At 38.9% G+C, this 27,719-nt stretch overlaps 7 protein-coding genes and 2 long non-coding RNA genes across 12 annotated transcripts; 3 read left to right on the plus strand and 6 right to left on the minus strand.

Annotated features, from left to right (window-relative positions):
* Positions 1-133: 133 nt before the first annotated feature.
* Positions 134-4,630, minus strand: LOC120903622. 3 transcript variants are annotated; one of them, XR_005739625.1, is made up of 5 exons: positions 1,494-1,605; positions 1,263-1,442; positions 688-1,153; positions 339-588; positions 134-252 (listed from the first exon to the last, which is right to left on the minus strand). It is a non-coding gene; the product is annotated as an uncharacterized LOC120903622 (long non-coding RNA). The 3 variants fall into 3 exon arrangements; XR_005739626.1 differs by lacking the exon at positions 688-1,153 and having other exon boundaries at positions 1,263-1,605; XR_005739627.1 differs by lacking the exons at positions 134-252; positions 339-588; positions 688-1,153; positions 1,263-1,442; positions 1,494-1,605 and adding exons at positions 4,251-4,368; positions 4,537-4,630.
* Positions 4,631-4,798: 168 nt separating this feature from the next.
* Positions 4,799-9,406, plus strand: LOC120903625. The gene is made up of 3 exons (XR_005739628.1): positions 4,799-5,668; positions 5,756-9,209; positions 9,305-9,406. It is a non-coding gene; the product is annotated as an uncharacterized LOC120903625 (long non-coding RNA).
* Positions 9,272-11,940, minus strand: LOC120903620. 2 transcript variants are annotated; one of them, XM_040313157.1, is made up of 3 exons: positions 10,993-11,935; positions 10,771-10,872; positions 9,272-10,105 (listed from the first exon to the last, which is right to left on the minus strand). In XM_040313157.1, the coding sequence occupies exons 1-3, from the start codon at positions 11,882-11,884 to the stop codon at positions 9,633-9,635; spliced, it is 1,467 nt and encodes a 488-aa protein (XP_040169091.1). In that variant the 5' UTR covers positions 11,885-11,935; the 3' UTR covers positions 9,272-9,632. The 2 variants fall into 2 exon arrangements, with proteins under 2 accessions (XP_040169091.1, XP_040169090.1); XM_040313156.1 differs by lacking the exon at positions 9,272-10,105 and having other exon boundaries at positions 10,160-10,872; positions 10,993-11,940.
* A 94-nt stretch (positions 11,941-12,034) lies between these two features.
* On the minus strand, positions 12,035-13,894 carry LOC120903621 (zinc finger protein OZF-like). Its single transcript, XM_040313159.1, has one exon. It carries the CDS (start codon positions 13,771-13,773, stop codon positions 12,322-12,324), a length of 1,452 nt encoding a protein of 483 aa, XP_040169093.1. The 5' UTR covers positions 13,774-13,894; the 3' UTR covers positions 12,035-12,321.
* Positions 13,895-14,228: 334 nt separating this feature from the next.
* Positions 14,229-16,798, minus strand: LOC120903623. The gene is made up of 2 exons (XM_040313160.1): positions 15,350-16,798; positions 14,229-15,257 (listed from the first exon to the last, which is right to left on the minus strand). Exons 1-2 carry the CDS (start codon positions 16,251-16,253, stop codon positions 14,803-14,805), a joined length of 1,359 nt encoding a protein of 452 aa, XP_040169094.1. The 5' UTR covers positions 16,254-16,798; the 3' UTR covers positions 14,229-14,802.
* A 911-nt stretch (positions 16,799-17,709) lies between these two features.
* On the plus strand, positions 17,710-19,677 carry LOC120900907. Its single transcript, XM_040308502.1, has 3 exons — positions 17,710-18,054; positions 18,126-18,560; positions 18,630-19,677. Exons 1-3 carry the CDS (start codon positions 17,899-17,901, stop codon positions 19,290-19,292), a joined length of 1,254 nt encoding a protein of 417 aa, XP_040164436.1. The 5' UTR covers positions 17,710-17,898; the 3' UTR covers positions 19,293-19,677.
* Positions 19,644-21,165, minus strand: LOC120900906. The gene has a single exon (XM_040308501.1). It carries the CDS (start codon positions 21,145-21,147, stop codon positions 19,732-19,734), a length of 1,416 nt encoding a protein of 471 aa, XP_040164435.1. The 5' UTR covers positions 21,148-21,165; the 3' UTR covers positions 19,644-19,731.
* A 344-nt stretch (positions 21,166-21,509) lies between these two features.
* LOC120900905 lies at positions 21,510-27,578 on the minus strand. Its single transcript, XM_040308500.1, has 5 exons — positions 27,288-27,578; positions 24,797-27,222; positions 24,436-24,596; positions 24,139-24,339; positions 21,510-22,024 (listed from the first exon to the last, which is right to left on the minus strand). The coding sequence occupies exons 1-5, from the start codon at positions 27,461-27,463 to the stop codon at positions 21,623-21,625; spliced, it is 3,366 nt and encodes a 1,121-aa protein (XP_040164434.1). The 5' UTR covers positions 27,464-27,578; the 3' UTR covers positions 21,510-21,622.
* On the plus strand, positions 22,465-24,137 carry LOC120900908. The gene is made up of 2 exons (XM_040308503.1): positions 22,465-22,825; positions 22,953-24,137. The coding sequence occupies exons 1-2, from the start codon at positions 22,697-22,699 to the stop codon at positions 23,079-23,081; spliced, it is 258 nt and encodes an 85-aa protein (XP_040164437.1). The 5' UTR covers positions 22,465-22,696; the 3' UTR covers positions 23,082-24,137.
* Positions 27,579-27,719: the final 141 nt, after the last annotated feature.

Here is a 27,719-nt window from a genome sequence, read left to right on the forward strand (position 1 = left end):
TGTTTTGCAATTTTGCTTTTTTTTGTACTTTGGAGTTATACTTTTAAAGTTATGTTATGTTTTCTACGACCTCCTGGGATACTTTTGTGGCAGATTTCGGACCAAACTCATACACCAAACTTTACACACAAGATAAAAATACGACTAACGACTGGCATAACAATTTTATTGGTATTCCATTCAAACGGCACAGAAGGGCAATTTATTTGATAAATTTACTATACTTTGTTATGGCGCTTTTCCCACCAGCTTCTAAAAAAAAGGTAAAGTTAATCATAACGTTCAGTGTATGAGCGGTGGAACGGGCATAGCTCGGGCAAAGGTATAATAATACAGACCTATGGTGCGTCTCAGCAAATAGAGAAAAAATGCTATTACAAGATTCATAATGATGGATTTGGTAGAAAACGATGCGGTAGGGTGTCTAACTTTTCGGTCCATCATTTTATCCTTGGTAATTTTATCGTCCTTCTTCATTCTGCTGCCGCTAAACGATTCGGGCGGATAATGGTTGATGATGAGTTGGAAACAGTTGGACCCTATGTGGTTTCCCAGCTTGACATTTAAGTCAAGTTTTAACAGAGAATCCTGCAAAATCCGGAAAGAGGGAGAACACAGAAACACGCACAAGAATGCAGTTAATATTCAATCACTAACGCTTAACACCAAGCTTACCACACCACTTACCACCATCGTCATGCGTTCCATCATTTTTGGCGAAGTTTGTGATCTTAGGGTTCGGTTGGTTGGTAGTGCTAGATAGTGCCACAGAAAGTTCTATGAAGGTGCGTGTGCGTGCACGCGTGATATATTACTTTTGATTCGCTGGTATGAAAGCCATGTCCCAAAAATCACCAACAAACCAAACGTTTTTGCGTCAGTTTAGATTCAGAATTCAAATAAATTGTATGACTGTTTTGTCTTTTGACAAATCATCACCAGTTTGTTGGGCAGCCGTAAAAGTACGTATAGAACATAATAACAAATGACCGTTTAAACTACATTTCTGGCTGATAGAAGCCTTCGTATACGAGATACAGTAGCAGAAGTAGAAAAATTAGGATCAAAAAGGTAGTCATCAAATTTCTAGTTTCGCTCATTGTACACAAAGTACTTGGTGTTAGGTCCCCGGGTGGTTTTGCTTTGTTCACAACTGAAAACAATGTGTGCGCAGGAGAGGGGGGAGGGTTAGATGAAGATAATAATGTTTGATTCAAACATAATTCCGTTCGCGCTGACCCGTTGAAATTATGAATACTTACGTGCGCTACGCAAACGCGCCTGTTCGGTGCGTTCCAGGCAGAGGGAAAATCAATACTGACAACAGTCGGAATGGAAAAGATAAAATTTCTAAAAATACCAGCGCGTTTTGCCTGCAGCAAATGTGTGTTTTTTTGAACATGTGTGCACAGGAAGCATCAGAGCTGGTCACGCTAAAAATACTAATATCACAATTTATTGTATTCCTATCCATCCAAACACACCCGTTATACCTCTATCGGTCACAACCGTGTCGATGTTTAAAATTGTGTAAAAGTGAACAAGAACAACAACAAAAAACAGGAATAGAAATGGGTGAGCAACATGCACATTCACATACTGAAGACGCACTTTTGATATACTGCTCTGCGAGCAGATTCAAACACTTCACGTCTTCTCACACGGCTAAGCTCATTGAACGAGGATGATGATGGTACAGCATTAGACCAATAATGTCCACAAGCAAATTTCTATAACAAATCATAAAACAACAACAGCAACAGCAACGGTAATATTGAAAGAAATAATTAATAAAGGACAGTACTCTAATAACAGCAACACAGCAACACTCACATAGTACGAAAATTGATCTCGTTTGCATTTGTTGCACCACTCTCTCTCTCTCTCTATTATGGTTTAATATGTGATCAACTATATTAACATTATTAAAATATTTAATTATATACGGCTACTGTAACTTGACCTACAGAGAACGTGGTTACATAAACGTAACGTGTCTCACCGAACAGAACGATATATCTGATGGGCTGAAAGAAGAATCGCTGTATTGATCAAGATCAGCGAGCTAATTCGGCATATCTTTCTTATTCTTTTTCAAATGAGTTATTTTTGATTATCGATCGCACAAATATTATGATCGAATGGCATACGGAAGGAAGCTAAGCTAAACGGATGTTCGATCCAATCTGTGTCTAGAAGATCATTTACACGTATCGCATTAGCTCTTTACCATTTAAGCGATCGAGAATCGTGTAACCTTGAAGTGTGGCGATTACTAATACTCCAATAGTGTATTGATACACTACACACTGCCTTTCTGCGTCACTGCGCACCGACATTAAAGCAATGTGTATAGTTTATGGAAATGTATTTCTGATACATTTTAAAACAACTAATACATGTGTTCTCGTTCTGTTTTTTTGAATGCTACTACTAGTATCTTGACTATATGTGTTTAATAACAACAAAAAAACACTGTTGATTTGTAATATGCTTAAAGCGCCAGGAGTGTCAAACTCAATTCATGTGTGGACTGAATATTTCTATTGCATACTCTAAAATTCTGCCAACAACCGAAAATTATACTCAGTTCTGTGTAAGTATCATACTTCAAAGATGTTTTAAATAAAATATCACGACAAAAAGCCAGTTTTAAATACAAAATTAAATATGTAGCTTAATTCATTACCAAACTTAACTTCCACATGCAATGTGTAGCTACTTTCCTCACTCGCATTTTATAATTAATGATCATGATAAAACGGATGTGTGTACATGATACATATGAACACTAGTGTATGATAAGATATAGTATGGTATATATGGTATGAATGAACATAGTGTTTCAATTCAAGTTCAATTGTGATAGCACCACTCAACGAAACGGTGTAAATTCAATACTCATACAAAACATGTAGAGACGATATTTTTGTTTTATTCTTCATGAAGATTATCCTTTTCCTCTACATCAACTATTCCCAGAATGTGATACATGCAGCCCTTTCTTCCCTATCAATAAATGACATGCAAATCCATAGCTTCATCCACTCGTTCTATTGAACCATCCATTTAGCTTTGTTGGAAAGGATAGAGACCCAGTGACACTATTACATTGTCAACTTATTCCAGGAAAAATGGGTTTGGTTTCTTGAGGGAGGGATATGGCGTTTACTTACTATTTTCTTCGTTACCCGTTCATTGATTCGAGCGAATCGATTTGAGAGCACCATTTGACGCATGAATCAACGTGATTCCTTTGCACCACGGCGCATGTATCATGAGGATTCTACTACGACATATGTATCATCCGGATCCCTTTTACGGTGTACGTTTCATCTGGATTGATGGTGGACGCTGATGGTTTGCTGTAACGAAAAGTAATTAAATAATTTGGTTTACTTTTCTTAGCAAAGGTTTAGAGTTCCAACTTATTCGTAAAAAATAGTCAGATAATTCGTTTGGATTTTAATCAAATATATTCAGGTGAAACACGGATTACTAACATCATGTAAATGGGATAGCCAGCCACTGTTGTACTGAATGGTGTTTACTTACCATTTACTTCGTTGGTCCGTTCATTGAGTAGAAAGCGCCATTTGACGCATGAATCATCGGAATTCCTTTGCACCATGGCGCAAGTCTCATCTGGATTCCTTTGACATCACGCTGTATGGTTCATAAGGATCTCATCCGGAACGGGCATCCTGTAACAAAAAGCAATGCAATGATTAAGATTACTTTGGCAAAACATTTTAGTGTCCTCTTTACTTCTATAAAATGGTCAGATAAATCGTTTGGATTTTAATCAAATATATTCAGGTGAAACACGGATTACTAACATCATGCAAATGGGATATTCAGCTACTGTTGGATTAGATGGTGTTTTTGCTTACCATTTTCTTCGTTGGTCCGTTCATTGAGCAGAATGAACCGATGTGAGGATAGCGCCATTTTACTTGATTCTTTCACACCATGGCGTATGTTTCAGTTTGATTCCTTCTACACCATGGCGTATGTTTCATCTGGATCGCATTAGGAACAACAGGATACTGTTGCATCCTGTAACAAAGAGCAATTCATTGATTAATTTATCTGTTCTCATCAAACGTATAGTGTACTATTTTATCCTAGGAAGTAGTCAGATAAATCGTTTGGATTTTAATCAAATATATTCAGGTGAAACACGGATTACTAACATCATGTTAATGGAATATCATATAATGTATGTTCCAATCGTGTTTACTTACCATTTTCCCGACTATTACAATGAGTAGAATTATTCATCTTTCAGGCAACCGTTTACAGCAGCCACATGTTTTATCTCCATTCAACTGAACCCTGCTGGTATTGCATTCATTTCGATGCATCCTGAAATATGACGTGAAGCGAACGATGTTAATAACTTTGTTTGCGCTTACGCAGATGTAAATCTATAAATTTCACTTTAAAACAAATGTTGGATTCTTCTGACTTTCGCCCTTACAATTATTGTGCGAATGAAAGAAATTCTTTAAATGTTCGATTTAGGTCACGTACCTTGACTATTCGCCGTCTCAAAGGAAATGGAAATGAACAAATGATGCACGTGCATTTGCCGTCAACAGCGTCAACATAGTTTGACACCTGAGATCGGTGTAATTTGACAGCGCTATCTTGAATATAAAACCCACATCAGAATTTTCGCGTATTCACAAATTGATTGGCACACTATGAACCAGCCTTATGGTTTTCTACTACATTTTAACACCAAATTTGGTTGTGTTTTGTGTAATAATTACACTCCTGATATGCTATTGAAATTTAAATACAATTTTAGGACATAGATATTTTTTTTTGTTTCTTCTTATGCTTACTAATTTCTCGGAAGTGTATTAGAAGCGTATCTCGAACACGTACTGTACGTCAAATTATTGAGAATTTGGTGCGTGTTTTGATCGATTTCCTAAAGTTTATTGTTTACTGCTCTACGAAAACCATAAATGTACCCTACAGAAAGTGAAAGTATTGCAAAAAAAAACAATAGAACATAAGAAATCAACCATTTCTTCTACGGTTCAATAGCTGGTGCTTCTGCGTCAACAAACAGTGTGTATTCGCGAAGAAGAATATAAATACCGAGTATGTGCGCGCATGTAAGAGCAGACCTACGAAAGAAAGCTTGACTGAAGCTTCGCTGTGAGTGCTGAACAAGTGGCGTCTAATATCGAAAGGTTTAATTGCTGTTAAGTGCCAGAGACTGTGTATTTGGTTGCGAAACACTACGAGTGAGCCATCGTAAAACATCACTCATTGTGCAGAATTCTGTAGCAAACGTATCAAAATCGTGAAAAATGAAATCTATTTCGGCAAATTGTGCTACGGGTGCCTCCGTCCCCGCGATTGCAAGTGGTCGTGTACGTCAACGCTATCGGGAGTGCGAAAATGATCCAGAAATACAAGTGTATCTAACAAAACTGAAGGATTTGGTACCTTTTATGGCGAAGGATCGCAAAATGTCGAAGCTTGAAGTGATCCGGAACGCTATTGATTACATATGCGAGCTTCAAAATACGCTGGCCGATGCAGACGTACAACAACAAGCGGGCAAGATGCAAGAGTCATTGATTTGAAGAAGAACATAAAACCAACTTTGAATAGGAATGAAGCTGCCGGAGTGTACCAGTACACGGTAAGGAACCTTATTTTAAACAATCTTTCTAACATTGAAGCGTTCGATGTTTCAGTTTACTAATGTTTGCATTATTACTTGTTACAGATCGCAGTCTGAATTGCTCCTTAATTGTGCAATAGAGAAACATATATGGAAGGATTAATAGATCTCAACATGAAGTCGAATTGGCCAACATGCCTACTTCAAGAAGGCAGACGGGGAGGAGTAGCAGAGTTTCGAATATTGCGTTTGATAGATGTTTGATTTAACGGAACAATTTATGTACAAAGGAATCTGTACGATGCAAGGAATGTGATTGGATCCAATTAATATTGAAGCAGCTGAAGCAGGATGAAATTATCAATGCAGCAACACATTTGTTTTAATCATCTGCATACATCTGTGATGTGATCAGTAGGAATATGTATTGTCCATTTCTTGTATTTATTACGAAAATAGTTTAAACAAAAACACCGATAATAGTAGAAAACAACCATATATATGCTATGGGATGCGTATTCAGGAAAAATAAATTAATACATTTATATTTTGCGCATAATATGTTGATAATACTACTACTTAGTACCATGATAGTGATTCCTGGCTAGAGAATACTTCTGTGAGAGGAAAGTTAATGCACCAGATGTTACTCAGATCATTGCAGCTATCTCTTATCTAATGTTTTATCATACGTCTTTCCCGTGTGCTATTTTTATCATACATAAACTATAAAGTGGAATATTAAAAGACAGGTAAAGAAACTAAGCGAAACCCTAGGAAAAGTAAGGAGTGCGAGCGTCAAAAAGTGGAAATTTATTAAGTAAAAACAGTTTTTAATTAATGAAATATAACCATTTAAGAAACAACTTCCTCATTGATTTGTAACTCATTTCTTCCTTTATGTTTACATATTACACTGCTTTACAACTGGAACGAAATAAGATCCAATTTGTGAGACGAACACTCTTTTCGTACATGGATGGTTGTAAAGTACAAAAAATAATTCTCGAGTAATAGAAATTGAGTTACATTATTCCGATAAAACTCAAATAAAAAGCGATGATTTCATAATTGATCGTCGTAAAGTTGTTTATACTACAAAAATACCTTAATTAAAAAGATATTAAAAAAACATTTAAAGTTTTGAATAATTTGTTTTGAAATAATAATCAAAGAATTAGACAAAATTTAAGTATCGTGTAATATTTATATTGTGCAGATATGAAACAAGTATTCCTGCACTGTACTCATCTTTCAGGGAGATATGCTTTAAGGCTGTATGACGTATTCCAGATGTACGGGAGTGCACTTGCTCGGTTTAAATGTAATTATCATTATTATTTGTTTTTTTGCCCCGATTTGCGACCGACAAAATGTGTCGATAAAAGCCACGCTCTATCACGGAACAGAAAAAAAAACTCCAATCAATTAATCACCGCCTAGGAGCTATAAATTTTCTTTCGCGTAGTACGGAATGTAGCACCGGGTCGACCAGGTGTGTGATACAACGCATGCTTTTTTCTGCCATCACGGAGGTCGATTTAGGATAACAATGAAATTGGTACGCGTGCACTTGAGGGTGACATAGGAAGCGCTATGGTGACATGTGTGGTTGCTTATCAGACATTATCGATGTTCGGTTCAGTGCAAGAGTACCGGTCCAACATTACCAACAATCCGTCCAATTAATACCAGTAAGCCCTCACTTGAATCTTGATTGTGGAATTGTCATGGACTCATCGGCACGTACTAAAGAATGAAGGGGCGATAACGGGCGACACCCTGCTTGATGACCTAGGCTGTGGGGACACCTGGATGCACCTGGTATAGCGAAAAATTGTCCCCGATAGATAGTGACGCGCACTGGTGATGCTTATCGGGACTCATTTCATGCGTTTGCTAGAGTTCTTATTATTTAGGATTTTTCAAATACTTTAAAGTGCGAAAAGTAACGCGTATTTACAATTTTTAAAGATATTTTATGTGTTTAACCTGTTTCAATGTTTATAAGGCCCTACATTTCGTTTAAGTTTAAGTATATATCTCGTTCCATAGGGTCGTACAGTAAAGTAGTAGAAAATCTCCACAAACGATAGCAGACTGGCCCCGACAAACAATCCTGTAGTACCACCAACAGATACTAGAGATTACGAAACAGAGATAGATGAAATGATAGCACCGTCAAACAAACCCTGCAAATGTTATCAACTGCATTACACTTACCCACTAAATCGAGCCTTCCGCGTACTACATTTCTTTTGTAGCGTTCCGTTGGTAGTGCGGAAAGCTGAATTTCAATTGTCGAGTAGCGACGATCGGAATCAAATATGCTTTCGCGTGAATCATGCACAATTCCTATGTCCACCTCTGTACATGAGGGCAAACAATCACACACAACTCCTCTTCGTCCAACCGACCATTTAGGGATAACGATCGTAAGATCTTCATAATGCTCATTGAGACAAATTAGTCCAGACATATTGCATTTCAAGTGAGGTTCTGTGTGTAAGAGAGAGAGCGAGCATTATTCTCCAATACTAAGAAATGAAAAGTGTTATAATGTTACCTGTATTGGGCATTAGATGACTTGTGCAGTTGCATATTTTGATTTGCTTGTCCTTTCGGCATTGCACAGAGCACGCACTGTAGCTGTAAAACCGGTGAACGTTGAGATTGTTTTCGTCCGGAAAGCGACACTTGCGCTGGGACACGCTCACTTGCTTCGCTTCCGGGTCATTCTCAATATCCTTGATAGAGATGTGCCTCTTGTAAGCGATGTAATGATCGACGAGCAGAACGTCCGATTTGGGAGTAATCAAATTGGGCACCTCTTCCTCACCAATCGTATAGACGTAAGCTTCGGTAAGTACGGTGATAGTTAGCTTGCCCGGCCCGGTATGCTTGTTCGAAATCATGTTCAGTTTGATCGGAACTTTTGCACTTGTTTGTAATGAATTGACCGCATAGCACAGTCCCAGTTCGGTTTCCATCGGTTGAAAGTATCGACAGCAGTCGAACGGTTTATCATTCCAGTAACAATCCTCCAGCGTCTCCATGCATGTACTGCGCACTAGTTCAGCGTATGCCGTAAAGTTGTCGAAAAAACAGTTTTCGGCCATATCTTCTCCCGCACACTCATTCACTGTGTGATACGATTCGCCACGGAAGTATCCAATCTCGTTTAAAACTTCTTCCATCGCAAAGTCATGATCTTCGCCCCACAGCCTACCGAGAAAGTTGGAGCAAAAAATCGGCTACAAATTATGATGATAAATCTCCCCTCCATACGCTTACCTATCAGCGATGGCTTGGATTCGTTCCATGTTTCGCATCTCACACACGACAATCGAGGGAAAACGAGTGTTCCAATCGCGGTAGCTCGTTTCTACCACGAATGATATGGCACTGGTTTGAAAAGCTTCGAGTGAGGCATCGATCAGAAAGGCAGAACCAACCCAGGAAATGATAACACACACTATCCAAAATATGCTTTAACGAAAAAGTAGTGCATACGTTATGCATCATTATAGTGTACGATCACATTTAAGACATGCAGCAGGTAGTAGTACCGTTCTGTTACGTGATATGAATCATCTGCAATAAATTTCACACCATGGAAAGTGGAATTAACCAAATATTCTTTTACAATTTCAGTGAATCGCATATTTGGTGCTACGTGCAGAACTAACTCGAACATGAACAACCTTAGAACTAACGCATTTTTCCACTATTCATAAAGCTACTACCGAAAGTCACACACACACACACACACACACACACACACACACACACACACACACACACACACACACACACAGTCTAATTATCCTGATCAGTATCTCTCACCTGAGCCACACGCGACTATTGTATAGATTGCAGTCAAGCAAGATACTATCGTGATTTATTGATTGTTGCATGTAGCGATAGCATAACGATGTATCGATTGGGCGGTTCAAATACACGCACTTGGTTTTTTTAAACACTACTTCAAAGATTCAACCAATTCTTCCAGCATTTCGGTCATTCTATTCCGATAGTTGGTGTCTTGCTCGAAGTATCGTAAGCAGATGTGGAGTTTTCCATTGCCACGTAAGAAATTATCAAAATTTTCCGAACAATTTAACATATCTTTGGCAGCTTGCTTCGGTAGCAGTGTAAGATGGCTGAAGAGCAAAGACTCGATAAGTCCAGCCAATGCAAAACTGTCACACGAGGCACTATATTCGTTGCGTGATATTATCTGTTCAATATTCATATTGCTATTCGATAGTAAAAGATCACCTAAAGTTTGATAATAAGAATCCAACAAAGCTGTTAAATGTTGCTGTCGAAACGCGCGCGTACTGCAAAGCATAATCAGTGTCCAAACATCCAAGACAGGAGGAGCAAATCGGGCCAACTGGAAGTCAACAAGTTTCGCCTCTACTGGAATACGCCTCCTGGATTCGTGGTTTGCTAAAATATATAGATACTAACATTAAAATAGTCGGCAGAAACCACAAATAATAATAGCGTTTAAATTGAGTATTATTTTGGCACGTTAGCACGATGCACGCACTATCCGACTTGCAGAATGTATTGATCAACCAAATCCGACAGCAGGTCCGTCATGAATGTTCGGTATTCTTCGTACTGTGACCAGGCTTCTAGACAGATGTCCCTTTTCACATTCTCGGACTGGCTGCCTACTGTTCCCGGTAATCGGTGCTCTTCGCGACATCGAGCCACCAGCTCCATCGGTAGCATCGTAACGTGCCGATAAAGGATGCTGTCGATGAGTCCAGCGAGTTGATACTGATCGCAGGAGTGCCGATATGATTGAAAGCCGTCCAAAAACACTTCCCGCACATCCCGGTGAAACCAATCTAGTTCACATTGCAATGCTTCATAGTAGATATCTAGCAGCTCTTCAAGGTACTGTTTCCGAAATTCCCGCGTCGTCGTCGATGTGAGAAACGAGAAAATATCGTACGCTGGCGGTGCGTAGCGCGCAATTTGGAAGTCGATCAGTATGCAACTCGAAGGACGAGAAGCTCCCGGTGCGGACCAGTTGCCTAAATTTAACACTTCGCAAGGATTTGGTTTTTTAATAGACGAACGCTTCCGGCCACGGCGCTCACCGTTGGTGACGAACAGAGCGCTGTTTGAAACGTCTGCGTCTTTTCCGGTTTCGGCTTGATCCTCACGGTCCGATGTCACTTTGCGTCCTTCAGGTAGGTGCCCTTATCATGCGATATGTAATGAAAAAGCAAACAAAGTGTGTGTGTGTGTAATTTAGCCTGGTCGGTAACAGGTTTACACAGTAGCGCGCGCTGTAAATTATCTCACCCTTTCCTTCCTACCTTCAGTATTGATGCAACTACTGTCCACGCTCGTTGGTATCATTTCGTATCGAAACATTACGTTGTTACACCACAGATCACCATGATTTAACACGTTGCGGAAGACTGTCGACGGCTTGGAAAAGTCATATATCTTGCGTATTACATCGGGCACTTTAAGCAATATTTCATCTAATTTCTCTGAGCTGGCGTATTTCTCAATTCGCTTGATCATCTCACACAGCACTTGTATCGCATTCTCCAGATTTATCTTGCGTACATGGTCATCATCATCTACGTATGCGTTCTCATTCAGATAGCCAACAAAAAGCTTCGGAATTGGCGTTTTGGAACGTTCTTCCAGAATGAGAGACGATGCATGTAGCTTAGCAACGGCCTGCAGCGCCACTTTCAGATGTTCGAAGTCAAGCAGATGTTTTGTATGCTCCACTATGCTGTAGCCTTCCGAAGTCAAATTTTCAAACACAATCATTCTATCACCCTTTGTGAAGTATGCGGTAGAAACAAATGGCCGTGTGCCAATCATAACGTCCTGGAGCCGCGGAATAACGTGCTTGTATAGCAATATTTCCTTCCGAAAGCAACCCATTTCCTTGATGTAATCGGCCAGCTTTGGTACGTTATCCGGGATAACTTTCACGAAGAAGCTAATATACTCTTCTTCTGCGTACTTTTCTTCCTCTTCCGGTGAATAGTGGACCATTTTTTCGCGCAAATTTACATCCAACAAATAGTGATCGCCCAAATAACCGACTGGTTCTTCACTCAGCCGTCTCACTTGGTAAGAAACAAGTCTAAATTTTCCATTTACTCGATTTCGTTTGTCCTGAATGTAACACTTCACCGATTCAGCTATATCACTCTCAACTAATCCTATCGTTTGTGGGTCCATCGTACCGGTTTCTCTTAACACAAATCACTTAAAATGACGATCTGCATAGCCTTACAGCTATTCTTTTATAGGGCACGTACGGTGTTTGAAACACAACAGAGATATAAGAGATAAGCAAAACAAATACAGTACCCCACACAAATCGCATGAATTTTACATACGTAATAACTAGATCTATGCAGTAGATCTAGGCATCTTAAGCATATCAACAGCAACTAATCATACGGTACTCTCTTCGTAAAAACTCGTACAGAAAACCTTCCTTGTGGGTTGGTCAAACTATTTTTAAAACGAGATAAAAAAAACGCTCGTATTATTGTATTTTGCTTTGTTTTTATTGTATGTTTTATCCTCTTTATTTTGGACCAGCAAACACAGACAAATGGCTGTATTGTTTTGCAACAAACCCCATATCATCTTAAGTTACTAAGCATAATTTATTCGTTCAAAAAAACAATATTCTCGTTGCAGATGAGGTTAACACCACCGGCTTCAATGTTTTCCAAAATGATGGGATTGGAATTGATTTGATAGCATATTTCATTCAATATTTCCTCGTTTACTGCTTTATCTCCGAAATCAGGTTGCAGCAAATTGCCAGTGTCTGCTGCAGTAGCTATTTTATTACCAGATTGTACTTCTTCATTTGAATGGTGTTTATTCACGTGCGTTTGAAGCCGAGATCGCGATGTGTAAGCCAAATTACAATACGCGCATCGAAAAGGTTTGCCTACGTGTTGATAAGCATGTACTTTAAGCTGCTGCTTTTGACGAAAACTTCTACCACAATCGCTACATTTGTGTGGCTTTTTGTCGCTATGAATTAGCACGTGGTCATTCAGATGACTCACTGTGGTGAACTTTTTGGAGCAAACTGTGCAGGCATACTTTCGTTTGCTATCAGGCATCTCATGCTCCTGGAGATGTTTTCGCAAAAAGCTGCCTTTTGCGAACGATTTGCTGCACAGTTTACAGCGAAATTTTTTCCCTACATGCAATGCCATATGCGTGTTTAATGAATCTTCCCTGCCGAATGTACGATTACATATCTGACAACAGTGTTGCTTCACACCAGCGTGCAGTATCAGCTTATGATCTTTCAAGGAAGATTTCCTAGTAAATCTGTTGCCACAGAGTTCACACTGGAACTGTTTTTGTTCGATAAGCGGTTCTGATTCTTCGTGGTATTTCGATTTTTTATGCGGGTCAAGTTTGGTGAGTTTTCTTTTGCTAACAGAAGATAGCGAATTTTCCCTTTTAGCATTCTTTTTTTCTTCGTTCGGTTTTAACAGCTTCCTGTGTACTCTGAGCTCATGATTATAGCAGGACACCTTTGCTGCAAACGACATTTCGCAGTACTGGCAATGGTAGTTTTTTTGCGCTGAATGAATCTCGGCGTGCCTTTTCAACAGCTTGCGTTGCTTAAATCTTTTCGAGCAAATGCTACAACCAAACATTCCATCGCCATTAATAGACGAACTTTCACAGTGCTCGATTTTCGGCACGGTTTGTGGATATTCTTCTTTGGGATAGTCAGCTGCTCCAACTGCTCCGTCGATATTAAGCTCCAAATTATTTATAATTTTGGCAATGTTTGCTTTCGTCTGCAGTTCTTCACGGGTTTTTAGTGCTGTCATCCGAAACATGTAGAATTCCTTAAGCATTCCAACACATCGCGTACAAATGTTGTCACACATTAATTGGTTCGCTCTTGATGGTATTTCTAACGTTGCAGGAAGCTGTGTAAATTGTGTGTAAAGTTCGCCCAACTCCATGGTTTTAACAGGCTGATTTATTTCACAGCATTCTTCCGCTCTAAATTCACATCTTGTTGTAATTTTGTACGTAGGGGTTGTTTCGGCTAAACAGCACAAGCAAATTATTTCCATTGCTTGCTAACTGGGTGTAGGATAGTTGTTTACTTGCAGCAGAAATTCTGTAATTTCTGTAGAATCCTTCCTGGTTTTGATGCCGTGTGTTAGTATGTTTATTTACATTACATTACAACCTTACAGTCTGTTTCCGAGTTACGCGGATTCGGAGATACGCTGTTTTCTACATTTGACAAATCAAACTTCAAATCAATATAATTGAAGAATAATTGAGAATTGTGAAATGCAGTATAAATTCCATGTTAGTAAATTTAATCGACTTAATAGCTAAAAATATCAAAATGTTTGGCCCGAATCGTATCAAAGAAGTGATAAAGTGTATAAAAGTACTAAATTAATAAAAAATTACCGAATTACGCGGATTCCTCGGGAACGCATAAACCGCATAACTCGGGAGCAGACTGTACATTAAATGTCACTTTCTGCAAAACAAAGAAGCACTGTTTACACTGTCACGTTTAAAACTCGATCGCCGTTTTTGTTTTCCAAACATTGGCCAAATTTCAATTTTAAATGCAACAAATTAAATAATCACTTATTGTGAATAATGTATTATTATCATTGATACACTAGATGGTATCTTGCATTCCCTAATTAATACTCAAGTGAACTATTTCATAAAAGAGAGCAATTTCCACAATTATTCGGTTTTGTAGGATTACAACAAATCCAAATGTATCCAAGGACTGTTTACTGATTTTTCATTTACCACTTTAATTAAGAAGTCCGATAAAATGAGGTACATTATTGTCAACCGCTTATACTCATTGCACTATGAATTATCATTGTTTACATTATTCTTTTGCTAAATTTTTGATACACATTATCAGTATTGTATTTATCAAAGAGAACCAAAAAGTTTTATCATTATTTCTATGCATACCTGCCAACCGATTATTACTTTATTTTCAACTCGCACTATAGAGCTCTATTCTAAGCATACAAAACAATTGATTGATCAAACTCATGCAGCAGCATTGATGTAAATTAACCATTTTTAACGATAACGGAAGGGAACAAAACATCTTATTGTTCTAACACATATTTGTCAACAATTTGCGTAATCATATCACTTATACGTGTGCGATACGATTCATACTTTTCAAACCCTCGTATACTGGCCCTTACAAACACGGCGGTATTTGTTTGACAATCAAAATCATCCTCCACAGTATCGTCACGTTCGTAGCAATCCGGTTCCGGTGGCCAGTGAAAGTACATACAGCTTTCAATTAATCCGGCTAGATGATAGTGTGTGCAGGATTCAAGGAAAATTGATCTCGGTAGAATGACTTCCAAATCCAATCCATTTACCGCTACATACGATGACAAGCTATCATAGTACAGATGTTTCCATTGTTCTAAAAGTGGATCTCTAAATTCGCTTAACGTTGATATCATAATGAGCGCCATCACATCATATGCTGGTGGTGCGATGCGTGAAAACTGAAAGTCCACCAATTTTGCATCAACAGGATGTGCTGCAAAGGATAAATAAGTGTATGCATTGAATTAGAAAATCGAATTATATTGAGCAAAATTTTAATTCATTTCATCATTACTCAATATTTACCTTTATTTGAACTATTGAGTTTTGTGTCATATTTAAATAAAATATTATTACACCATAAATCTCCATGGTTTAAGACGTTCCGGAACACGTTTGATGGTTTCGCCAAATCATAAATACGGCGCACTGTCAATGGAATACTTTTAAGAATGTATTCCAATTGCTCCGAATTTTTGTATTTATCAATTCGTTTGGCAACTTCACACATAACCTGGATGCAGTTTTCTAGATTTGTGGTACGCACGTACGATTCACTATTTATATACACGTTTTCCTCCAGCATACATGTGCTTTTCCCAGACAGATTTACTGATAAATCAAGTAACGATGTTTTGGTTCGTTCTTCGTATATCAACGACATCGCGTGCAATTTTGCAATCGTTTTTAGAGCCATTTCTATGTGAGCTTGGTTCAATAAACTTGTTCCTCCATCAATCATGCCGTAGCCTTGCTGTTTTAAATCATCAAAAATGATCACTTTTCCTTGTTTCGTTAGATAGGTGTTAGCTACAACGTCTCCAATGCCCTGACAACTATCAGCTAGTTCGGGAATTAGCTTACTGTATATGAATATTTCTTTATCGAAGCAGCTCATCTCTGTTATATACTCTGCCAGCTTAAGGTTTGTTTCAGGTAACATCTTGATGAAGAACGAAACATTTTGAGTGCTGCTCGTTGAAGAGGCGGAAGTGTCATCATCTTGTTGTCCTGTATCCTTTTGCGCAGGACTTTCCTCTAGCTCAACGGATAGAATAAGATGATCGGCCAAATATCCGATAGGTTCTTCGCTTATTCGTTTAAAACGGTAAGATTTCACTTTTGAAGATGCCCGTTTACTCCTTTCCACAACCAACTGCACGTCCTCCTTAGTGATGATTTGCACCGTGGGGGCATCCATTATCTCCATGTAATTGCCAGTATGGAATCTACGCTTGAAACTGTACTTCACGGACGTTGGACACGAATTAACAAATCACTCGTGCGGACTCCCTCATTGGCCTGAACCAAAGCGTTCTTTCTCGCTCTGTGACGTAATCAAGTCCACGAACTTGCTGAATCACGGGGAAAACTTTCAACCGTTCCAGTGCTTGAAATATCACGCGTATCTCGTTGTAAACTAACACACAAATTTGAGTGGTGGCAAGTGGTTCAACCATGGATTAATCGTGCCTGCACCTGCTGCACCATGCACCTAAAGAATGCACTTCAGTTTAATGCGGTGGCCGCCGATAACGATGTGTGTAATATGTAAGCCCTGTTGCACGAACTGTGCGTGCCGACACTTTAACAGTTTTCAATACACTTCTAGTTAGTTAACAATTCTAACTTTTGGAATCACAGACTTTGCTAGTTTTTTGGAAACATAATGAAAATACAACACACGAGTTCCAACTTGATTGCTGATATCAAATATCTTGTCTTTCTGAGAAATGCTTTTGACAGCTGCTATAAAGCCCTATCAGCTGATTCTGCTGTTTTGTTTCCCATGTAACAAATTATTTAGAAGGCGTATTGCAGGGTTAGCTACTTTATTTCGAGAAAACAAATCCCTGTCTCAAATACAGGTAGTGCCTAAGATACGCGGTACCTCTTCTACATGGATTTGGAGATGCACGGTTTTCTACTGTTCAGCACGTTTTGTACTGATTTGACATATCAATTATCAAATGCAAAATATTTTACAAATGTATTAAATTCTAAAAATCATTCTATAAATTACTTCTTCTTCTTCTTCTTTGGCTCAACAACCGATGTCGGTCAAGGCCTGCCTGTACCCACTTGTGGGCTTAGCTTTCAATGACTAATTGATTTCCCCCCATAGCAGGATAGTCAGTCCTACGTATGGCGGCGCGGTCTATTTGGGGATTGAACCCATGACGGGCATGTTGTTAAGTCGTACGAGTTGACGACTGTACTACGAGACCGGCCAAGTCCGGTCTATAAATTACTAGTTTTGTAAAATTTTCGTTCAAAATAACTTAATGAATGTAGTGGCTATTAACCTATTTGAAATTATTAGTTTGCAAATTATAAATTAATTGGTTTAGATGACAAATTCGATCCCTTTACTTATAAATGAAATTATCATTATATCTGGGGATTATTATTAAAGAATAACATTAATACTTAATTCTTAATTCTAACACACTTGAACATAACCGGACTTGTTCATAGAAGAAATAAAAACAAGCTCCAGTTTTGTACATGTTTTGTTAGTAAAGTTTTCGTGCTTAGGGCTGTTTGAAGAACAGAGCTAAATGCTAATGCAAATAGTTAACCATAAAATACGCATGTTATCATAACAGGATACGGTTGGCACAGTCCCAGATAATACCAGACGCTATGGATACTCGCTATATGTTCATTTTATCATTTGGTTCAAAGCAGAGTGCGAACTGATGTCTTGGTAATTGAGATAATTGAGTTAAGCAAATAAAGATCGCTAGCAGGAGATGCTAGCGAACATTCTCAATGGATTTCAGTCTTGATCGTGACATTGCCAAGGAAAAAGTTTCTTAAATCTTCTGATCAAGCTCGTTCCTCTAAAGAAAATGGATTTTTCCATTGCTGATTGTAATATGATTATCAAGAGTGATTATAAGACATGTGGCGACTTTTTTAAAGTGATCAAGTTTGAAATGGAACATATTTCAGGCCAACCCGGATATTTAGGAGAGTATTATTATTTGAACATCACGTATGAAACGGTAAGACCCATACTAGTTTTAACGCACGTAGAAACTTTTCCCCAACCTAATTGTTTCATCATTTTAAACAGCTGGATGGAGATATAAAGGCGGGCAAATATTTCATGAAATCGCTTCCATACCACGACGCAGTATTGACGGAAGCGGTGGAAAGTTGGGGCATATTTCGTAAGGAAGCTGAATTATACAGTCTTCTTTTCAATAAGTATGAAAGAGATCCGAAGAAAGTGACCAAGTGGGCTCCTGATTGTTTTGTTGCACGAAGCAACATGCTTGTAATGGAAGATCTTACAAGTACAGGATATCAAACAACTTCATTCCAAACAACGCTAAATGAACAACACATGAAAGCAGTGTTCGACCGTTTAGCCCAAATGCATGCCTCTTCTATCCATTTTGAGATTAACCAGCTGGGCGGAAAATCGATTGGAGCTATCTATAATGAAGATGTTTTGTTTGAAACCACATTCACTTCAACAAGCGGATGGTTTGTGGCTGGATTAAAGGTAATATCAACTTACAGTGCATTATTGTGTTTCAAAATATGTAACTATTTGTTTGTTTCTTCCTTTCAGGGAATTCAAAAGATCGCTTCAGAGAGGAATCGTTACTCACATGATCCACGAAAAAAATCAATCATTGAAAGTCAGTTGTGGAGCAGTTTGGAACGAATTTATACACTCGCCGAAGATACGGAAGAATTTTGTTCAGTCGTAGTTCATCGTGACCTATGGATCAACAATATCATGTTCAAGTACGATCAAACAGACGATTTGCGCGAAAAACCGACCGACTGCTTACTGATCGATTTTCAGTTGGCGCGATATTTGCCACCATGTGTGGATTTTGTATGCGCTTTATATCTTTTAACTAATGCTGAACATCGGTCACAGTACGCTGACCGGTACGTTGAGTATTATTACAATTCATTACAAAACAAACTAGCAATTCTAGGCCTGAATGGCCCATCTATTCTCTCAAGAGAACAATTCGAAAAAAGCCTTGATCATTATCGGCTTCTTGGTCTCGTTTGGACGGGCGTACTGCACGGATTTGTGAACTTTCCCAAAGGTATGTTGGCTCAATTGCACCAAGAAGACCCTGAAACATATACAAGAATGTCGATGGAGAATCGAGACGATTTTATCTTGAAGTATTATGATAGTGATAGTTTCTTTCACGATCGGTTAGATGACATTGTTACCGAGCTGTTAGAGCACTTGTTTGATTTTAAATAGCTCTATGAGAATAATTAAGATTCACTTCATAATATGTGGGCGCTGTAGTTAAGTCACAAAAAACAAACAAAATTAAACAAAGTTTAATGTTTAAAAAAAAGTGTGCAAGCGGAAAATGAGCAATATTTTAAGCAATTAAATTGCTAAAAACAAGAATGGAACGAAAAGAAAAATAAATAATATCAAGTCAAATTCTACGAAAAAAAGGATATTTAGTAAACGCTTTGATTGGCCAGGTGACGATTTTTTAAAGCTTTTGGTAATAGTTTACATTTATATTATTTCTATATATTCATCCGCTATGAGCGTTTCGGATACTATGTAAACAATAATTACATCGCAACACGGTTGTTCTTAATACATAATAAAGGTTATTGTCACATAAGCTATGATATTATCGAGCGTTCATCAACTGCTGAACTGGAATGATTGCTGATTTTCACAAAACTTCTACAATATCTTTTATAATTCCCGTCATTCTTTCGCGATAATTCACATTATTCTGGAACACTTCCAAACACAGTTTAATCTTTTCCGCTCCGCTAAACCGTCCAAAACACTCGGGGGAAGAAAATATATCATCGATGTAGCTACGTGGCAATAGTGTAACATGATTCATTAGGAAGTTTTCAATCAGTCCAGATGTTTTGTACACCTCACAAGACGCTAAGAACGTTTCCTGTGGGTATAACGTCTCGGGGTTTGCACACAGTTTTGAATGCGTTTCCAGTTCTGCTTTTAAGCATTGATAGTAGAAGTGTGTTAGCTTAACATAATGCTGACGCCGAAATTCCCCAGTGGTATTGAGCGTGATTAGCATGTTTACATCGTACGCTGGTGGCGCATAACGCATAAACTGGAAGTCAACTAACAGGCACTCTAGTGGCGTTCGGGGTTCATTATTTTGATAGCGAAACATCATATTGCTAGCCCAGAGATCACCATGGCATGCGACGTTTTTAAACTTGCTGGAAGGCTTAACAAGCTCGTAGATCTGCATTACAAACGAGGGTAGTTTTTGCAGTATCGTTATCAACCGTGGGTTGTCATTTTCGATGATTCGCACAAATGCGAGCAAAATATCGACGGCAATGTTGAGTTCCTCTATTCTTGGATTATTATCCCTTCTAATCCAAGCATTTTCTTCCAACAACCCCGGAAATTGCAGCGGTACACTTGTTCCCGTCTCTTTTTCCAACAGAATGGTTGCCGAATGGAATCTTGCCAAGGCAGCAAGTGCGCACTTTATATGCTCTTCATCAAACGTTCTTGTAGCGTCACTGGGAATAGTTTCGAATCCTTGTGTTTTTAAGTTTTCCAGCACCAACACAATACCCTTGCCTCTATCGGAAAAGTAACAATTCGGTGCAAAGCGCGAATAGATTCTGAGCTTCGGGAATAGTTCGCCATACACTCTTGACTCCTTGCGAGATGTGCCTATTGCTTGCAAGTAACGAGTAAGGGCCGGTATAGACGATGGTGCAGCTTTTAAAAACAATGCTAAACGAGTATCGCATTGTTCAGTTGACAATTCGAGTATGAAATGGTCTCCAAGATATCCGGCCCGATTTGTTGTGAATTGTCGTAGTTGGGCCGTAACTTTAGCAACTGGGAACACATGTTCGGCTTGTGCTTTTTTGTTGCTTTCAAACGACCAGTAATTGTTCCAAATTACGCTTAAATCATCTTGCGAAAAGCACAATTTCTCAGATTCCAGACGTAATTCACTTTCTCCGACCATACTGATACAGATACACTTTCGAACTGAAAGCCAATCATCGCAGACCATCAATTCCATCAACAAGCTCCCTCTTCCTATCGGTGAAGCTGGAGCCCTTACGTCACCTAGCAACATTTCAATGTATTTGTGTTGTTGCGTACTATGTGTGCGTACAGAAGCCTCCAGTCGTCCAGGCGGAACAGATAAGAGCAATAGCGACAAGGCGAAGGAAGAATAGCAACGTTTTGCATTCAAAACAAAATTACAAGCAATATAAGATTTAGTAAAGAAGCAGCTTTTAAAGTCTAGATTACTTAAATTTGCATTGCATTTGTATAAAAAAAAAGAAATTTTAACTCAATAATTGAAGGCCTCTGCATGAAAGGAATCATTTTAGCGTGATCAAATCAACGGCGCAAATATGTGATAACGTTTATCGTCAGATTGTAAAATAAAAGCAATTATTATTGTACCATGACCGTTGTACACTCTCTCTCTTTCTCTCTTTGTTGCAGATTTTCGCCACATTTTTATTGATTATTGTTTTAGAAATATAACATCATTTATATGTATAAAAGCAAACATCGCCGCTAAGTGACGTAGAAACATATTACAAAAAGGCCATATCCAATGATTCATTCAGTAATTTTCTAAGCTTTGTTTCTTCCGCTCCTGCGATGTCAGTTTGTTTCTTGCTGTCCATCATCCGATTAATAACCGTATGAGCAACATTGCGAGAGGACTTACTGGCTTTCCGCCGAACACTATTGTCGTCTTCATTCATCGTGTTTTCCTCATCGCTTTCATGCCTATCATGTTTAGCATCTGCAATCGAATCGCTGTCATTATCAGTTACCGCTGTTGTTGTACCTGCCACAACCAGCGTCCTTTGATTCGTCGACTGAGTGGCGGTCGGCTGAGTACGGCGCTCTTCCGCGATAAGCAACGAACGGAGAAAGTCCTTGCACAATAGGCTTATTGGTGCCATGGTGTGAGAAGATGACGAAATGATCTATATAAAAATTGTACAATTATAGAATCGTTAGCATTATTTGTGTACATCTAAACAAAACAAAAATACCCACAAAATACTAAATTTTAGATATGACACAATAGTGACGCTACAGTCACCGTAAAATTTGTAGTTCAACTAAGTTAAATAATTTTTAGGATTTAAAAATATTTCTGTTTACGGCCATTTTTATCACTATAGCATCTAATGCGTTAATGCGTAAAGCATGCATCCCTTAAACAACATTTACATTTATGGTATAGAATTGAGCAGAGATTGGTGAAATGCATGCAATGGACAGCTGGCAACGGATCATGCACAGCAGTAGTTCCATTTATTGTATATCTCTTTCTGCACGTTTATCGTTTCGCTGAGCACTGAGATTTATCCCTGAGATAGATAGGACTATATAAGCCAAATTGAATTACAATAAGGTATCAATTTGCAACAAACAGTCTAGCAGTGTGCACAACACCCATTCAATATTGCTGCAGTTTATTCAAGCTATATTTTGCAGCGTATAAATCGCTCATTAAAATTTCGAATTCGTTACCCAAATAGATGTTCAGTACGACTGTGGTGCTTGTGGTGTAAAATAATCTCACGTAAATAAACGTGAAAACGTATACGAATTGTGGTAATATCAAAAATATTCCCTTCTTTTTGTGGAATATGAGACTGTGCGGGTTTATCGCTTCTGTACTGATTATGATCTGCGCATTCAGGGCATGTACGGTAACAGGTTGGCCTGTTACCAATCCAGAGGTGGTGGACAGTCTGATTTTTGCTGATCCGGAAGAGGTACGTAATTTGAACACGGTTAAAAACTTATTCTCTATCTATTTCAGCATAGAGATGAGTTTGTTTAAGGACTGTTTGCACAGTCAGTCATATCAATTTTCCTCCATCCTTTCACTCCAATTCACAGGCTGCACTATCAATGAAGGAGATACCTCAATGGCATTGCTTGCGATACTTTAAGCATGACATTCATCTCATGCGTCGTTGTAGAAACTATAGAATGCACATGTTGCGAAGACCTACTGATATGATGTAAAGTAATACGGAACGAACCATGAACCATCTATATTAGTTTATCAATTCCCTAAGCGACGCACATATGTACGCACAATAATGCCTATATATATAGTTTCAAAACCTTCAATCAGTTTCAAACATCAGTTTGAATTGTTAATAACTGATGCACGCTAACAACACTAAACAACATCTTAGATGGAATTTTAAATTACTAATAACGAAAGAAACAGTAAGGGATATGTGTTTTGTGTATATTATCAAATCATCAAAGATGGTAGTGAAATATAAGATTTTTAAATAGAAAAGTAGGAACATACGATAGCAGAACCCTGTAGGTTATTACAATATTAAATCTGATTTTTCGTGATACACAAGTCCCAGTGAGGTTTAGTTTTCTTAACGACGTGCCTGGCAGTATTTCAACTTCCAATCAATACTATGAGCTTGCAGTAAATTCATTGAACTATTATAGTGCCACAATGTGTACATTACAATCCAACAGCGTTACAACCAATAAAAACAAAGCCAAATGTATTTTAGAAAGAAACGAAGAAAAATCTATCGCTCGAACCAGTACATGCATTCCCTTATTTGATGTTTCTACATGTTTGCTTTTTTGTATACAGAGCGATCAAGAGAAGAGCACACTAAGTTGAATTTTTGAACAATATACGTGTACCACTCACAACACATTAGTACAACAATTATTAAGGCGGCAAGAGTTTTCGGCATCGGTTCTATCGGTTAATGATACAGTAACATCATCAATTGTTCCCTCAGTTTCTAATTTATGCATTCTTCTAATCTTTCTCCTTATGCATTTCTTTGGCAACATGTATCTTTGTGGATACCCACGCACCAGACTATCTTTGTATATTATCGAATTATCGAATGTATATTAATGTCTCAGGGGTAATAGAAACATTACTACCCATGTAAAACCGACTCCCTAATCTGATTTTGGTCATTTTTGACCTAAAAGGGGGTCGTTATACACGCAAAAATACTGTATGCCATCACATTGTTCACATTGCCATCACAAAATAAATAAATAAATATCTTTTAAGAATACTTACATCCTTTACAGCAGATTTGGTTGTCAAATCAAACAATGTTCCTGGCTGTGGTAGGTCGGTGTATGGTAGCGCATTATTTCCACTCGAGTGTTTATTCAGCATTGCAGCAAAAGGGGTATTTGCACTGATTGGAGACTCGTTCATGCATACCACGGGACCTAGTGACTCCTCGTCGCTATCTGAGACCAGTTGAAGCAGTTCCTACATTGAAACGCACAATAAACAAGACAATAGAACATGGAATTAGACTATTGAACCTTCCTTTCGAAAGCATTCCCAGCATTGCATTTTACGTACTTGTTTTTCATTCAAGAAAAATAGTTGCGAAGTTGCCTGCCAGTCTACATTGAACGACTGTGATCGAGGGTAACGACGAGGGATCCATGCTGCGCCAAATACTTTTGGCATATTGGTCCGATGATAGAGCGGCATAGGAATATTAGGAAGAAACACGTACACTGAAAATAATGAAGCGCAACATTAGAAAAATAAATAAGTGATGGGAATTGCTTCAATTCCAAAACTGATTCTGATTCAGGAGCCAATTCTGATTCCAATTCCGGCATCTGAACCCGCAAATAGGCAGCTGAATCGATTCACCACTACAGGAATTCCAACAACTGTTAATGCCCATGGACATCATTCGGCAGCAACTCACCTTCATTGGTTTTTGTAAATGTTGCGATCAAATTAGTGAAGGGATCCAGTGCTAGTTGGTCGATGGTAAGCAGTACAGATACTTGAATTTTTAACGAAAGTAGATTCCAAATGATCAACCGATTCTCGGTACAAATAAGCAGAAGGTGCGAAAACTGCCCATAGCAGAAATGCACATTCTTAATTTGCGCAAAACTTTTCACTGGACCGTCTTTGTTTTTAATGCCCGATGTAATAGCGTTTTCAGAGGTTCCGTTTGTGTTAGTCATGCTTTTTCGGTCTGGATTCACGGCGGTCATAAACACATTTTCAATATCTTTATCATTGATTGAAGGCATTTTACGACGCTCAAAATTGCGCATCCTCCGATAGCTTTTGAACAAAGTCTGTTTATCCATGTTTTCAACTATCTTCTCTAAAGATTTGTTAATTTTTCGAGAAGATCGTCGGGAGGTTAGGATTTTTTGTTGAATGATCTTTCGAGAATCATCAGTTGTTCGACAAGTGATTGCTAGCGTGTGAAACATTTCAGCTCTCTGTGCCATGTTCAGTTGTACGTTGCCTGCAGATTTTTGTACAATCATTTTTTTTAGTTCCTGAGATAGGCTGTTGATGTTATCGCTTGCAGTGTTTTTCCTGGTGCGAATAATTCTTTGGCACTTGTTGCGATTGGTGTTCATTTTTTCCAACACAACACTTCTTTCTTTTCCATTCATTAGAGCAATCATTTCGGTGGTGATCTCTTCGCGCATATCGTCATATGTCTTTTCCATTGTACTATTCTTTGCCGATTTCTTTACGTTTGCTGTTGCTGGTATCATAATTAGCGCCCGGTTGACGCAACCATCATAGCTGCTCGGCGTAGAAAGGGCACATTTCAATTGCAAAGTTTCGGTGTTCCACGTACACAATATGTTTCCGAACCCTCCAGCCAGAAGGGAGGCGTCTTGCGAAAATGATATCGACTTCACGGGAAGGTTGCGGTGCTGTACGCTTCCAACGCAGGTCCATACAAGCTTCTCAGTTCCATCACTCAATTCTACCGAGTCTAACGCCCACACTTTTATGCGCCGGTCTTCTCCAGCGGTAGCGCACTGTAAATCGCGCTCTCTAGTGCTGCTGGAAAAGGCGATATCATTCACTCCACCGTGGTGAACGTTTTCTAGATTAGTGTTCAGTGAATATGTTTGGTGCGATTCATCATACTTCCAGAATTTTAGACGCGTTTCCATTGAATATTGATTATCGCTCCAGTTTTCTACGGTGGCCAACCAATAGGCATTAATAGCGATGTTTGTCACCACTGTGTTGTGAATAACCACTTTTTCCTCCATGGTGTTGTAATTGCGATTTGTTATATCCAGCGTGTAAAGCAAATTTTTGGAGTAGGTTGAAAAAAATTGAATACATCCTACTCTTCCGTTAAGAACAATCGCTTGAGTTCTGGGGTTTACACGCAATCCGGCAGGGAACAGCTGCTTCTCCGTAATGACGCTGGAAGTCTTTGAAAAGCTCTGCACTATTGCTGTTTGTTTGTGGAGTGCGTTCAATATTTGGATACCGTTATCAGCGGTACATAGCACCAGTTTCAGATTTTCTGGCCCCACAACGATGTGTAGAATCGTATCGGACAGTCGGGGAATGAGCGATCCTTTATCGTGCTGTCCCACATTCCATTTGACCACGACACGTTCCTGACCTCCTGAGTAAAAATGTGTACCGCTGCTGCCGAACGCCAATGTTTTCACTGGTAGCGAATGCCAATGGTATGTCTCAGGAATAGGACGACCTTGGTCAAGAAAGTTGCGATACAGTACCACGCGTCCTATACTGTCGCCTACAGCAACGATCGGTTCCGTAGGATGGCAAACAATCACACGCGGCATCACACCACTGCAGTGAGGACGACTGTTCACGTACACTGAAGGCTTTAGGCGGCACCAGTACCACCTTTCTAGAGCAATGTACGCGAAATAATTCAGCCCATCACCGCCTGGCGCTGCCAACATGTGAGTATTTTTGGCGTGGTTATGATCAAGGTCTCCTTCCTTGGTCTGCAACTTCGCATTTACCACTTGCAATATTTTCTTTTTCTGCGGACAGTATTGAATAAACATTTTTTTAGATGATGTACCGGCTATTAGAAACGAACCAACGCCATTTTCATCATACATCATATGCAATGACTCGACCAAAAGTTTGGTATTTTTCAGCACTTCCATCTTTCCACTCAATGTACCGGAATCGATTTTCCACGAGATGATTAGCCCATCATTGGTACAGCCGTATATATACTTGCTGTTCGTTCGGTCGATCACCATACCAATCAGAAAGCTACCATTTACCGAATTCTCATAATTATGAACCAGCTCTCCCGTTGTTATACTAAATGCTTGAATGCAATTTTCGTAGATAATAAACAGTAAGCTGTAAGGACACGAAACGTTACACCGGCTATCTAATTTAGTGATTTTCAAATGATCGTTTCTTACTTTCCGTCCGGAGAGAACAGCGGTGGGTATTGCACCAAACATCCGCCGGCAACCCGTCTTATACGAAGGTCCTCTTCGACCTCCGATGAAACAGCTGGTTCTTCAAACTTTTCTCTCGACTGTTGACCCCGCTCTTTGGACGGCATTTTGGATTGAAACATCGTGTCTATGCACATTATGAATATATTTCACAAGACACAATATTAACAATTTTCCTCTTCGATACCAACTGGCGGATGGTGTGTGTTATTCCGAGCACATCACAATGCAGATGTAAACAGTGCAGGTTTTAGGTTATCTGTCATTAGCACATGGATTTTGACATCGCTCTAGCCCTTCACACTGTAGTTTTGTGGACAACTCGCATGACAGTCATCTAAGCATATTTTTAAATTAGATTAGACACATTTTTTTAGATCTATTTGACCGTTA

Source organism: Anopheles arabiensis, chromosome 3, assembly GCF_016920715.1.
Source record: "Anopheles arabiensis isolate DONGOLA chromosome 3, AaraD3, whole genome shotgun sequence".
Lineage (NCBI taxonomy): Eukaryota > Metazoa > Arthropoda > Insecta > Diptera > Culicidae > Anopheles > Anopheles arabiensis.